The 13,183-nt window shown below is 41.1% G+C and overlaps 1 protein-coding gene across 3 annotated transcripts in view; it reads left to right on the top strand.

Annotated features, from left to right (window-relative positions):
• Positions 1-10,957: 10,957 nt before the first annotated feature.
• ZFPM2 (zinc finger protein, FOG family member 2) overlaps positions 10,958-13,183 on the top strand; it is a 321,611-nt gene continuing 319,385 nt past the window's right edge. For all 3 annotated transcript variants that reach the window (XM_027800191.2, XM_027800247.2, XM_027800144.2), the window contains exon 1: positions 10,958-11,430. In XM_027800191.2, coding sequence (XP_027655992.1) covers positions 11,391-11,430 — 40 coding nt within the window. In that variant the 5' untranslated portion in view covers positions 10,958-11,390. The remainder of the gene's footprint in view (positions 11,431-13,183) is intronic.

The raw sequence follows: 13,183 nt of genomic DNA, 5'->3' as shown, positions 1-13,183 counted from the left end.
GCAAGCCCACATCTCTTCTGACAGAATGTATTAGAGTTAAAAGATGCTGAAAGTCATCCATTAGGAGTCATTTGAGAATAAGAGAAATGTTAATTTTATATAAACATTGGCTGGTAATCTTATATACAGTAAATGTGGACAGCAAAGGTTCACAACCCCCGTTTTGGGCAAGATAATCAAAAGCTGATCTGACCTTACCTGCAACAGGGTTAAACTAAGGAGATATCTGGGTAGCACTTTCATTTTTAAATCATTTGATAGTTACTCCACTGGCTTCCTACTATGTATTTTGAAATGTTTTGTATTTTAAGAGACACAAGTTAGCCATTTAGATGCTGGCATATCCACGTTATGAAGCAGTGAACAAAATAAAAACTGTATCCTGCAAATACTTTCCATCAAGCTCCAACATTTACACTTCTGTGTGGGGGTAATAACTGTGACTCAAAATGTTCAAAAACACAAGTAGCCCCAAAGCCATAATGTGTCCTAGTGCCACATAGATTTTATGGAAAAAAATAATTTGTCCTGTAAGTTTTATAGGTATAAACTCAGAATGTCTTAGAAAATTAATTCAGACTCAGATTTTACACTTTCCTCAGTTGATCTATGTATGGTAATCATATGAAATTCACATCCACTTCTACTTTTAGGCATGGTTTGAAAATGTAGTGACACGTAGTATTTAGATGTATATCTACTCAAAGTTGTTGATCAGTCTCTAATTTGGAAGAAATTTTGTATTTTGCACTAACTAAAGTTGTTGAAAAAATTCATGCATCTTGGGAGATTTTATTATGAATTATTTCAGCTCAAGCAATATTTTTCAATTTACAGGACAAGATGAAAGGTTAAGAACCCTTTAGAATAGCAATTATCTTGTTTTATCACCACAATCAGATGCATTCTGAGAAGCAGAAAAGACAGTCTATAAACCAGGGGTCCAAGTACCATAATCATCAAGAGTACAGAATACATCATGGGTTAATACATGAGTATAATGGCAAGAATATATAGAAAAATTGTCTGATTTCTTCATTAACTTGAGAGATGTAAATTTTCCATTCTGTCATCCTAAAATTCTCAGTCCAGAAACCACATGGAATATTACATCGTTGAAATATAGGCTAAAATGATGGATTAAGGAATAAATACTATTTAGAAGCAAAGTGGTGAGATAACAAAGCAAGTAGTATAGTTAATGGTGTAACAAATATAGTAATGAGACATGTGACATTAAAACAATACAAAAATTCTTCATAATAATTCCAGTGTGTAATTCAAGGAATCAATGACTAAGAAGCAACATTTTCACAAGTAAAATTTTGCCTTTTTTGTTTGTACCAGTCCTACAGAGTGAGTCAAAGGGAATTTAAAATAAGTGCAAAAGCTCATTCAATAAATACCCTCATCTGTGGCTAGGTGAGTCATGAAGCCTACCATTTCGTGGCCAGAAAGTGGCCGTGGCAACCACCTTTAGGGAAAGGATCACACTTCAGAAATGTCTCTAGGATTTTGTTGGTCAATGTCCAAAAACCAGGAAAATACAAGTTGGAATATAGGATCCATAAATTAGATTGTTTGGTGTTCATTATAGAACTATGCCCTATAAAGGGCAGCTAATTTGAATGAAACAAGTTAAGATAATTACTATATACACAAATAAACTCAACATTATCACGTGAAAATAAAGCCTTTGGAGTCACCATTGGTGTTCTCACTCTTGTATTGCTGCTGCAGGTCAGTTAACATCTACTGAGATAATTTGTGATGCAGGGAAGCAAACAAGTCATCTGCGTTTTTAAAAAAAACAACGCATTTGCTGTAAATGAAGTTATCCTCCAGAAGACTGTATACGAGTAACATACCTTTTGCTTACCAGTGGCAGTTAAAAAGTTAGTTTTCTGGATCCAGGAGTAAACAGACAAATTTGTAGAAATATTATGCCTAGGCATTCTCTAGAAGTTAGACATCCAGCTGACGTACTCGCGAAATAATATCTAACACAAATTTAAAAAACACAGTAAACTACGTTTTTGTTACAGATGGTAACTGAAGTTAGCAGAGTTCTGTAGGAGTAAATGTGGTCCGCTGTGTTTGATCAGTGCCACAGTACTAGAAACACAGCTAATGGGACAGATCACACTTCTCACAGAATAAATAAAACAAATTTAATTACAGCAAAAGCCAAATATTGTGCTCCAGGACTTAAAGAGCCTCTAATTATTAGTGATATGGACCAGAGTAAGCATAGAGCCATGGCCTACTTCTGGGTTTGTCAGTAGTCCCCTAAAACAGGCAACACTGGACTGGGAACAACTCATTAATGTCTCCAGCCACCCACTGCCCGAGTAGCATGTTACGTGGCAGGCAAAGCTGCCCTAGAGCAGTGGCTTCTCCCTGCCACATCATGACATCTCACCACACCACCCTGCTTGCTCTCGCCTAAATGTTGCTCTCCTCATTCCTTAATGCTCTTTGTCACAGGCTTTTGCACTACGGAGGTTTCTGGTCTGACCCCCGGAAAACAACTTCAGTATTCTCACACTTATAAGTAAAACAGGGTTGATGTATCTTGATTCCAAAAGTCAATAAAATACTGTTTTTGTGGAATCAGTATAATTCATCTTTAGCTACCGAATATTTGGGTATCTATTTTAAAAGGGGGTTCATCTACATATGTACAGATGTCTGCTTGCTCTGCTGTAGAGAGAATCCAGAACACTAGCTAGATTTTTAGTTAAGTGAATATGAGGTGGATTCTGTCCATAATAGAACTTTATGTAATGAAATAATTTCATAAATAGCTGTTAAATAATCATTATTTTATACGAATGTGGCCAGCATTCTGTCTTTTGGACCAATAGACATAAACGAAATGTCAGGCAGTTAACTTTACCCTGTTGCTTATATCAATGTGTGCAAAGCAATTTGTTTTGATGATTGGAGAACACTACAAAAATGCTCTGTGCTCAGTTGTACTGATGAAAATGATTTTATGAAATTAAGGGCAACCATCCCTTGGGTGCCTGATGGGAAATCATTAGGGAGTAGTTATTCTTCAGGATTTTTATTTGGAGAGCTTCCACCTTAATCCTTCTAAAATCAGTGACTTGGAAACAATCAAGAACTCTGATTTCCTCCTTTTTATGCTATTATAATTCCTAACTATCAGTATCATTCAAACGATTGCCTCTAGAGCAACATTTTAGAAAGCAGCTTGATTCAAAGTTTAAATTTCATTTTCAAGAAGGATTAAAAAGGAAGACTGAAAAGGATTTTAAGTTACTGAGACACTTCAGAAAATTGTAACCATAGTTTTACCTTTTAAAGTGCTATGTGAATTTTAAGATGTTTCTTGTGGATTTAAGGAGAGGAGAATCTGAATTAAATTTTACTGTGAGCAGATATAATGTGAAGGAGATAAACACTATGTATACTGCTAATATCAGAAAAATCAATGATGTGTTTAAGTCAACAAATTTTGAGAATAATTTAGCTTTACTGTGGTGTAAGGTGGCTATTAAAAATACTTCAAATTTTCTCAAAAGACTATGGAGTTACAAATTACTGAGTGATTCTGAACTGTATTTTCCCTTTGTTCTTCAGTCCATTGGACTATGGTATCTTTCACTTATTTTACTAAGTCTGCTGCACAATATAAGCAGCTGGTTCTGAAGGTAGAAAACCTCAAGGGGTCCCACTTTCAAAAGGCTGCATGGTAAGATTTCCTTTCTGGTGTAGCTGATTCTGTTTACAAGATAATGACATAAATTGAAGAGTTACATCAATTATGGATACCCCCTTAATAAACCAAAACATGTCCATGCTACTGAAAGGAACCTAAAATCTCAAAGAGACGCTGTGCTGGCATAGACTTTGAAGCTTTTATAACAGATTTTATTTATTCCAAATGATGATGATTGGTGATGATGATGATGATAATGATGATAATGTAGCATAGCTTTATATATTCCTTAAAATGGCAAACAATACCAACTCTGATATACACAGAGGGCAGCTTATGCTATTGCTCTGAGTGGTGGGAGCCTCATTTGCACAATATGGGGAATAGACAGGATACAAGTGCAGATTGTACCATAGACTCTACCAGCGATCATTATGCATTTATGTAAGAACATTCATTAAATGGATATATAGCAGAAGAAACACTCGGTTTTAAAAGCTGATGAATGTGATTATAAAGCCATAATGGTAAACTGGTAGATCTACCACAGGTACCACTGTACCTATATGGGGATCATCATATATTTTTTCCAGATTTCTAGTATTTTTAAATTCTTGATTATGCTTCTATGTATGTTGTTGAGATGCTAGTGTAAATGCAACTTCCTTCACTGAAACTGGGCAAACTGAGATGCCCATAATAGCTAATTTAGCTATGTGCAATGATAGAGACACTGCTAATTACTCCCAAAATAAGTGCCACATAATAGTTTCAGTGGAATGGAAGATCAAGGAGAAGAGAGCATGTTATTTTAAATCAAACTCTGCAACTAAAGTTGCACTTTATACTCATGTTACTATTTTATGAGCTTTGCACTCCAAAGTCATAAACAGTAATTTGACAATATTAATGTTATCTTGTCAGTGTTATGCTATGTCTACATGAAATACTGCTGTTGGCTTATTTAAAAAGAAATAAAGATGGAAATAAAGATTTGTAAACCACTACAGCTGTCTGTTCTTCCTTTCCCGTCGTTTCTGCTACTATACTACTCCTTGCCTTTTTCTTCTTTTTTCTCACATTTTCTTCTGAAGTTCTCCCTCTCTTTGCTTAGAAGCTGCAAGAAAATTTTTGCTACATTATCATTTGCACTGCTGAGAAAGATGTCTCTCTCAGAAGCTGAGACTGTACAGTGTTAAGACTGTGCTAGGAGTAATATGCTCCTGGGGAGGCTAAGGTCACAGAATGCAGAGAAGTCCTCTGACTTGTAACAAAACTGGTCTCTGAAGCCCATGCACATGCCAAAACAGTAAGTTACTGCTGTTGTGGGCTGCCCGGTCTTGCTACTGGCAGAAAGTTGCAATGTGATGTGGGATTATATAAACGTTTCAGTAGATTTCTAAGTTTTTAGTGGCCATCTGTAAGCAGTGGGGGTGAATGGGCTGCATTTCAGACAACCGAGGCATCCAGAAATATTTCCTCACAGGACACTGTTCCCTCCATCCCATACTCCAGATGCTGCCATATGTGTGATACAACATCTCATTCTGAATCCATGTTTTTAGCTTTCTTTAATCAAAAATCTTTCCCTAGCTATGCCACAGCTACTGAATTTTCCAGCTTAAGGCATGGCATTCTACACATTAGATCATGCAAGTCATTTTTGCAGTAGAATTTTGCTGATCTTGCAATATAGTTTTTTCTATAAAGGAGAACATGGGTGTCAAAATTAGGAGCTGTTTTGCATGTATAGTTTTACAGAAGTTAATGCAAATTTTTCCAGCGTATTACTGCAATCCTGTACAGTGAAAAAGAGTATTTTACATTATTATTAGAGAATTATGATGGCTATTCTGTGATTCTGATTTAAAGTTGCCCCAAAAGCCTAAGCAGTTTGGTAGACTAACAGTTTGTTCATCCATAAGATTACCTGAGCAATATCAGAGAGCATCCAGTCAGGAAATGAAGAATAATCTTTGCCACTATTTCTGGATAACAAATAAGATATAAATTTTAATGTGAGATGAAAAGTATCTTGCATAACTGAACTATTGAAAGAGAGCAGTGATTTCTGCTCTAAATAAGTAAGTGGAAAGAGACAGGAAACTGACACCAAGAAAATACTGAGCTTTGCACCAACCAAAAATGAACTCGGATCCAGAGAGTACCCTTTTTAGGAAAAGTCTGCTTAGGAATCCAGAAAGTTTCTGAGGTCACCATTTATTTCTATGCCATCCTCCCTTCTCCATATGGAGTGGACATGGGTTTTGGCCTCTGAACACTGGCAGATCTCCCAGAATGGATGCAAAGGTCTGTTCTATCAACATGAAGTCTGACTCAGCATTGATTCCAGCACTCTGTGTGTCTGGCTTCCTACATTGCTGCATCCATTGAAATCCTGTGGCCAGGAACTTCACTGTAGGGTTGTGATCACTCCTAGGGAGTAAAACATTCACAAAAAATGTAGTAGTAATTCAGTTCTAATTCGTTGACAGGACTGGTTGAAATGGCAATACATATCCACTGGCATCACCCACTTTCTGGATATACTTAGGTCTTCTGTAGGTTCCTGTGCATGTAAGGAATCTGCCCTGCAGCACTTTTCTTCTGTGTCATCTAGGAACACACTGGTAGAGCTGCTTCCTCTTTGTTTCAAAAATCAGAGGAAGCTTTATTTCTAAATTCAAGGCTCAGACTGATCATCTTTCATCTGCTCAGTGATATATTTAAGTCTGTCTCCCTGTTGTCTTAGAATCTTTGTCTGGCACGACCACACATAAAATCTCCAAATTATGAAATTAGAACAAAGTGTAGATTATTCAAACAGTTGGGAGAGGTGCAACTTGTCCCATATTCATGTTACAGGGGTATTAAGTCTGAGCCTTAATGATTTCATGGTTCTAGTCAACTGCTTCACTAGTGACCAAAGAAAGAGGAATAAAGTTACAAAAAGCTATGCTGTATATTCTAACACTGTAAGTGGGTAATACTTGGAAAAATACCACCTGTTCCTTTTTCATTTAGAGCTAAAGAACCAAAGGCTGTGATTTAAGATCATGGAAGAATCCAAGTCCTTACAAAAGAAATCAAAATCTGAGAGTCCAACAGAACCTATGCAATTAAATTTTCAACATTAAATGCTGTTATTGGGTGTTTTGAATGGTCAGAACTTGACTATGTGCATATCCCAGCAATCAAGTATATTTTCATTCAAATTCAATTGCTGCCTAAACTTTGGGATGTCTCCATTGTCTATCAGTATCTTTGTAAACAATAGCCCTTACCCAGATTGATGTGAGATTTCTGAAGTGATTTTGCTCAGTGTAACTCTTTTTCTCAAAAAAAGATAGGAAATCCATACTTGCTGGTCAAGAGGTTAGTTCTTCTGCCAAGAGAGTATTTCAGCATTTTAGTATTTCCTCCTCTCAATGAGGGAATGGAAAGGTTGTATTAAAAATCACTAAGTGTTCTCCAAAGAAGGAATATTTTTTTAAAAGTATGCATGTTATCTTTGTGTAAGATAGTTGCTAACACTTGAAGATCATGGAAATCTCAGCTTCAAATTTCCTAGTTTCTTTGCCAGAGTACAGGCACTTCAAGAATTTAAGTTTTGAACTATGATAACCATTCAGCTGGAGGGTTTACATAAATCTTTGAATCTTAGTAAGGTATAGACAATTGGAAGTGACAAAGTTTGAGATGATTAAGGAGTGAAGTTCTGTGGAGATTTTCCTCTTCCTGAGATACTGTAATTAACTAGAAGCATGTGTCATCTGGAATGGGCTTACACCACCACTGCTCACATCCAATTATTATTTTGGTTGAAAACCACTACATTTTAAAACTGTTCTTACTCCATCATTTCGAATTATCTGTCTGTACCCTCAGCTTTTGGACAGATGGCCACCATTTCCTCAGTACTAAACCTGGAAACATCCTTTCCCCTGCCCCCCGCGCTCAGATGCTGTTGTTGTCTCCTGGCAGGGGGTTACCATTGCCCTGGCCATGTGGGCAAAGCACCCAGTGACTACTGCATGGCTGCTACAGGCAATGTCCAACGGGTGAACCTGAAGAGCTAGTGAATGGCACAGCCACTGCAACCTTGGTACAGACATAGTTACACCTACAGCAGTTCAGAAAACTATGCAATTGAGTGGGAGGTCCAAAAAATTTTTAAAATCTACTGTGAATGACTCTGTAGGTTAATGGAAAATACTGGGCCTATTCTTGAGCCCTGAGGGAAAGCTACGCCACTCAACTTGTGTCCATACGACTGAAGCCTCTGCCCCACCAAAAGACTGGCTTGTCCATATGGCTTATTGGGAACGGTTCCTAGTGAACAGCACCAGAGATCGGCTTAACAATAACAGTGTCAGTAATCACGTGCAGTGCTTGAGCTGTGTCCTGGCCCAGATAGCTAGAGCTTTTTTTCATCTGGGATATGCCACATGGTACTCATTCTGCTAAGGAAAATGGGTAATCTTCATGCAGTACTAAAGTGTACTAAATGAAATTTCCCCTGTGAATTAGAGAAAACTGTTCATTAACTTACCCCATTAATTACATTTTAAAACAGCAGGCATATGTATGTTTCTTTTTGGGATTTCACAAACAACTTTTTAACCCTTAGGTAAATAAGTCCAAAATACACTGAAATGACTAAGTGTAATAATCCTTTAAGTGATCAAACATACCTCTCTGAATAGTCAAATAAACAATACATTTTTATACGTCCTCTTTTGAGCTGATGAAGCAGAATATGGCCTTAATACCTCAGAAGAGACAAAATATGTAACTTAACTTACATTGCTGCTTAAATATTTACGAAAGCAAGAGTCAGCATAATAATGATGCTCTTATGTAATTTACCCTAAACAGTATGAAAGAATAAACACTTACTTTTGATACAGACTCTAGCACTGCTTCATTTTGCATTGCTGTTTATGACTTATTTATGACTGGTTTACACCATGTAAACTGTATTAATTTTTAAGTTGCGGTGGCTGAATAATGTTTTACAAGTTGCTGTTTGTATTCTGTACCAATGTTGGAAACAGGTAACTCCATTCATTCACATTTAAACAGCAGTAGGTTTAAAGGGGGTATCTGCCAAGTTACCCGTTTAGACTAAAAACACTGTGTGGAAGGCAGGCAACAAAACAGAAACAGAAATGAACGGTCAACCTTTATGAAGGAAAATACATTGCTAATTCTGTTTAGGGAACTAGACTGAAATTGAAGAAAATGGTGAGAAGGGGTCAATATCTATAAAATATTAACTTTAATTAGAAGGATGGGTATCTCATCCGTTCAAGCCCCTGTTTGAGCCTAATTCTGCAACAAAACTGTGGCAGTGCATTTAACTTCGTGGACTCTTACCATATTTGTCTATTATTGTAGAACACCTTCCCAAAAAACACTACCACTATTTACATTGGTACTTAACCATGAGCCTGCTTCTTAAGGAAAGAAACTGAAATATACATTTGGCACATCGCTGTCACCTCAGCTAAATGGCAAACATTTGTTATTTACTCAGGTTCTTTAAAGTACCCGAACAACAAATATTTAATACGGTTCACAGTTTCCATCATGTTCTTTAATAAGGAAAGTGTTTTTGTAAATTCACTTATCGTTTATGAACATTATTTTCTAAGACGATATGATGGAAAATTTTAGTGTATCACCATGTTAGAATTTCTGCTGCTTATATGAAGACTTTTGCTATATTGGCCAAACAAATAACCACTGAAAGTTCTGAGAGGTCAAGCGGAAAACCTGTTATGTTGAGAGTATTTGGACCACAGAGGTAAGAGTTAAAGAAGTGCTTAACAGTTTACCTGAACATACATAATTTAATTCCTGTTAGTGAAGCTATAACAACACTTAACATTGTAGTAAATCCATGCGTTGGATCTGAAATTTCTGGAAGCAGGGTAATAAAGACGTTTCAGTATCAAGTGTCCTGACTTGGCATCAGTGAAATCAGACTGATTGTTCTTTGTTTGTGTGGTTGGGGTTTTCTCCCAAGATTTTTGCACAGTTAGTGTTTGACAACACTGAGAGTCTGCTCACGGGTGCACGATGTTAAGCGATACAGTAAGGTATGGAAAGCACGGTCTGTTCATAATGGGTCACAACTATATATGTAAATGAGATTATTCAAGTGATTAAAACAAGGATGCTCAAGAGAAATTTTGTTCTAAAGACACAGACATGAGCCTCGCTAACGGTTTAGCTTTGTCAAAACACTTAATTGGGATCAGTAACAGAAGCGTCAGACATTTCCTACTGTGCAAGAATTTTTTTTTCTAGATTATCGCTATGTAGATGGGCAAAAATAATTAAAGCCTGGGTAGTTAGTGCCGGCTTATCTCCCTCTCTCGTCGAAAAGTCAAAACAGGATCAATCACACGGGCACACAGCGGCGGCCACGCAGCCGGCAGCCGACACTCCCGCGACCCGCACGCCACCGCAGGCGGGTGCAGGCGGCCGGGCAGCCCGTCCCCTGCCGCGGCGGCACCAACGGCCCCGCCGGCCCCGGCCGCCGCCCCGCGGAGCGCTGCGGGCCCTGCCCCGGCGCGTGCCCTGCGGCCGTTAGAGGCCGCCTCGCGCGGGTGGCGGGCAGCGCGCCCCCGCCTCAGCGCTCGCCCGCGGCGACACCTGTGAGGCGAAGCCGGGATCCCCCTCTCCCGTGGCGGTGGGCACCCCTCCGCCGCCGACGCCCAGGAGCGCTCTGGCGTGGCGGAGAGACACTCTGCCCTCACCGGCCAGCCTCGGGCCCTGCGCGGTCTGCCGGCTCAGGGGCCGGCGCGGAGAGAAGCGTCTGCTCTTCCCAGGGGCAGCGCTGAGGCGAGGCTGCGCGGCGTGTGCGGCGGAGCGTAAAGGCACCCGGCTCTGCCCGGACACCCCGGCGGACTCCCTGTGCGGGGCGGGAGGACTTGTGCCAGCTGCGTGACTGTCACGGAGTTTCTTCGTCCCTTCTGACGTGCCTCTTTTCGGGAAAGTTGCAGCTCTCTCCGCCGCCAGAAGCGCCGGCAGAGCCGGGACAATTGAAGCCTCCCGCCTCAGCACCCCGTGCCCCTGAGGCAGGAGACGATTTGCATGCGGACTTGTCTCTGGTAGCAGCCACTGCTCGTCAAGCCTGACGGACAAACGCCCCCCTCTTTCCGCCCCCCCGTCCCGGAAAGCCCCTCCCTCGCCCCCTCCCTCGCCGGCACCTCCCGCCGCCTGTCAGTCGGAGCGGAGCGCGGCGCGGGGAGCGGAGGCGGCACGGCAACGGCAGAGAACGGGCGAGAGAGGGAGAGAGCGAGCGAGGAGCGAAGCTCTCTCCTCCCTCCCTCCCTCTCTCCCTCCCTCCCTTCCTTCCTCCTCTCTCTCTCCCTCCCTCCCTCCTCTCCCTCCCTCCCTCCCTCGCTCCTTCCCCTGCTCCCTCCCTCCGTTCTTTCTGCTTCTCTATCCCCTCATTCTCGCTCTCCGTCTCACCCACCCCGATCTCCGTTTCTCTTCACACACACACACACACACACACACACACACACTTTCCCTCTCCCTGTTCTTCTGTCATTTGACTTTGCATCTCAAGGCGGCCACCGGCGCCTCTATGAATCCCGTCTATTGATCTGTCACCCTCCCTCCACCCCCGTCCCCTCCCAGCTCCACTCCTGTACCTGGAGCAAGGCAGGAGCGGCAGCCGAGCAGCATGTCCCGAAGGAAACAGAGCAAACCCAGGCAGATCAAACGTAAGTTTCCTGAGGGGGGCTCCCTCTAACAGACTTTTATTTATCTCGTTCTTGGGAGACGCGAGAGAGGTGGCTGTGGGGAGCAATAGGGGGGTCCAGAGTACGGACCGAATGATGAAACTTTGCCAGAGAGGCTGAGGATGGGGAGAGAGAAGGGGGACAAGAGCGAAACCCAGGAGCTGCTCTGGTGCGGGGTGAGCAGGCTTCTCACTGTCTCGCGTTTTGCTCCTTTGGAGCTCTTGCTGCCTCCTCGTAGTATCTTCAAACTATTCCTCCGAGTTTCGGAGTGGGATCTCTCATGTTTTTTCAAGTTGAAGTAGCGCCGGGAGAGCAGCGTAGAACAGCTTGCCAACACTATACCCACTGAGCAACTTTCTGCGTCTAACGCGTGTGAACAGACCCATGCCGAGCCTGGGCTGCAGTAAGTACCAGGGGACCGCAGAAAGTGTGCGAGGGGAACAGACGAGAAAGTTCCCGCGGGGGAGTGGGTGGGCAGCGCCGCGCCGGCTGCGGGCCCCGCCGTCCCCCCGGGCGCCGTCCCCGCTCCGCGCCGCTCCGCGCCTGGCTCTGTGGCGCGGACCGCCCACGTCCCTCCGGGGCTCGCTTTGCGGCTGCACCGTAGGCGCACACTCGCCCGTGCTGTTTTCGGAGGTTCAACACTTTCCGAACTGCTTTCTGTATTGAGAAACAGGTGTGCTGAAGGCTTGTAGTTGAAAGATACTCTGCCTAATAGTGTTCATAGTTCACTTTCCTTGTCTGTGACACACGACAGAGTCTTAACTTCATAAACTTTTCTGCGCTTTAGACTATTCATCCGACCAAGGCTAGCGGTCGGGGCTAGAAGTGTCAGGCGTTTCGACAAAGTGTCTATAAATAATTTTGCTATAAAATCGGTGGCACTGGTCTGATGTATATTCATTGATGTTCTGTATTACAGAACTCCATTCAAAGTAACCATCATGGGACGTGGAGAAGGTCTTTCAGTAGTATTTTCTGTATTGATTTTTGACTCCAGAATGCTTATTAATAGCCCACTTCGAATGGAATATGTATTGAATTGATAAAGTGATTTAGCAAAGAAGAAAGTGATCTTCATGCCAAATAAGATTGGTCACTAAAGTATTCGAGTAGTATTGGTTGAACATCCTTGCTTTGTACAAATTATCTTTTTACACTCTTTAACCTGATAAATGCAAATAACCGTCATGGTTTCAAATTTAGTTTTCAGTTTGCTGAAGTAGCCTAATAAATGATTGAAACTTTCTGTGAAATATTTTTAAGTTGAATATCATTTTGTGATCCAAGAAACTTTGCTTTACTTTGGAAATTGATATTCCCAAATAAATATGCCATGTGCTTTTAAACTTACGCCTATCTTATTTAGTATGAATTTAAATGGTATAGTTAATTCTTTAAAATTGTGCATTTTATGTGATATGATTATGAACATTATTTAGGAAGACTTTCTAGTCTATGATTGGTGTCTTGATTGTTAAATAAATAATGTCAATTGATTGTATGGCACAAAGACCATCTGATTTTGGTTTTGCATACTCAGTTATCATCTTCATTTAACTATCTCTTTCTCACAATGTCTGAAAAGTGCTTGAAGGGATTTTAAGGTACTGTGTTGCCGGTACAAGTCACAAAGCATTCTGTGGCTTTTCTGTTTGGCACAATGTGCTGAAGATGATAAATTTATTTTTCATAATCAGGTGCAATATAGTGGTTTGCTTTTGTATGTTTTCATGTA

This window comes from Falco cherrug, chromosome 3, assembly GCF_023634085.1.
Source record: "Falco cherrug isolate bFalChe1 chromosome 3, bFalChe1.pri, whole genome shotgun sequence".
Classification (NCBI taxonomy): Eukaryota; Metazoa; Chordata; class Aves; order Falconiformes; family Falconidae; genus Falco; species Falco cherrug.
Note: the sequence above shows the minus strand (reverse complement) of the source record. Positions and strands in the feature narration are given on the sequence as shown.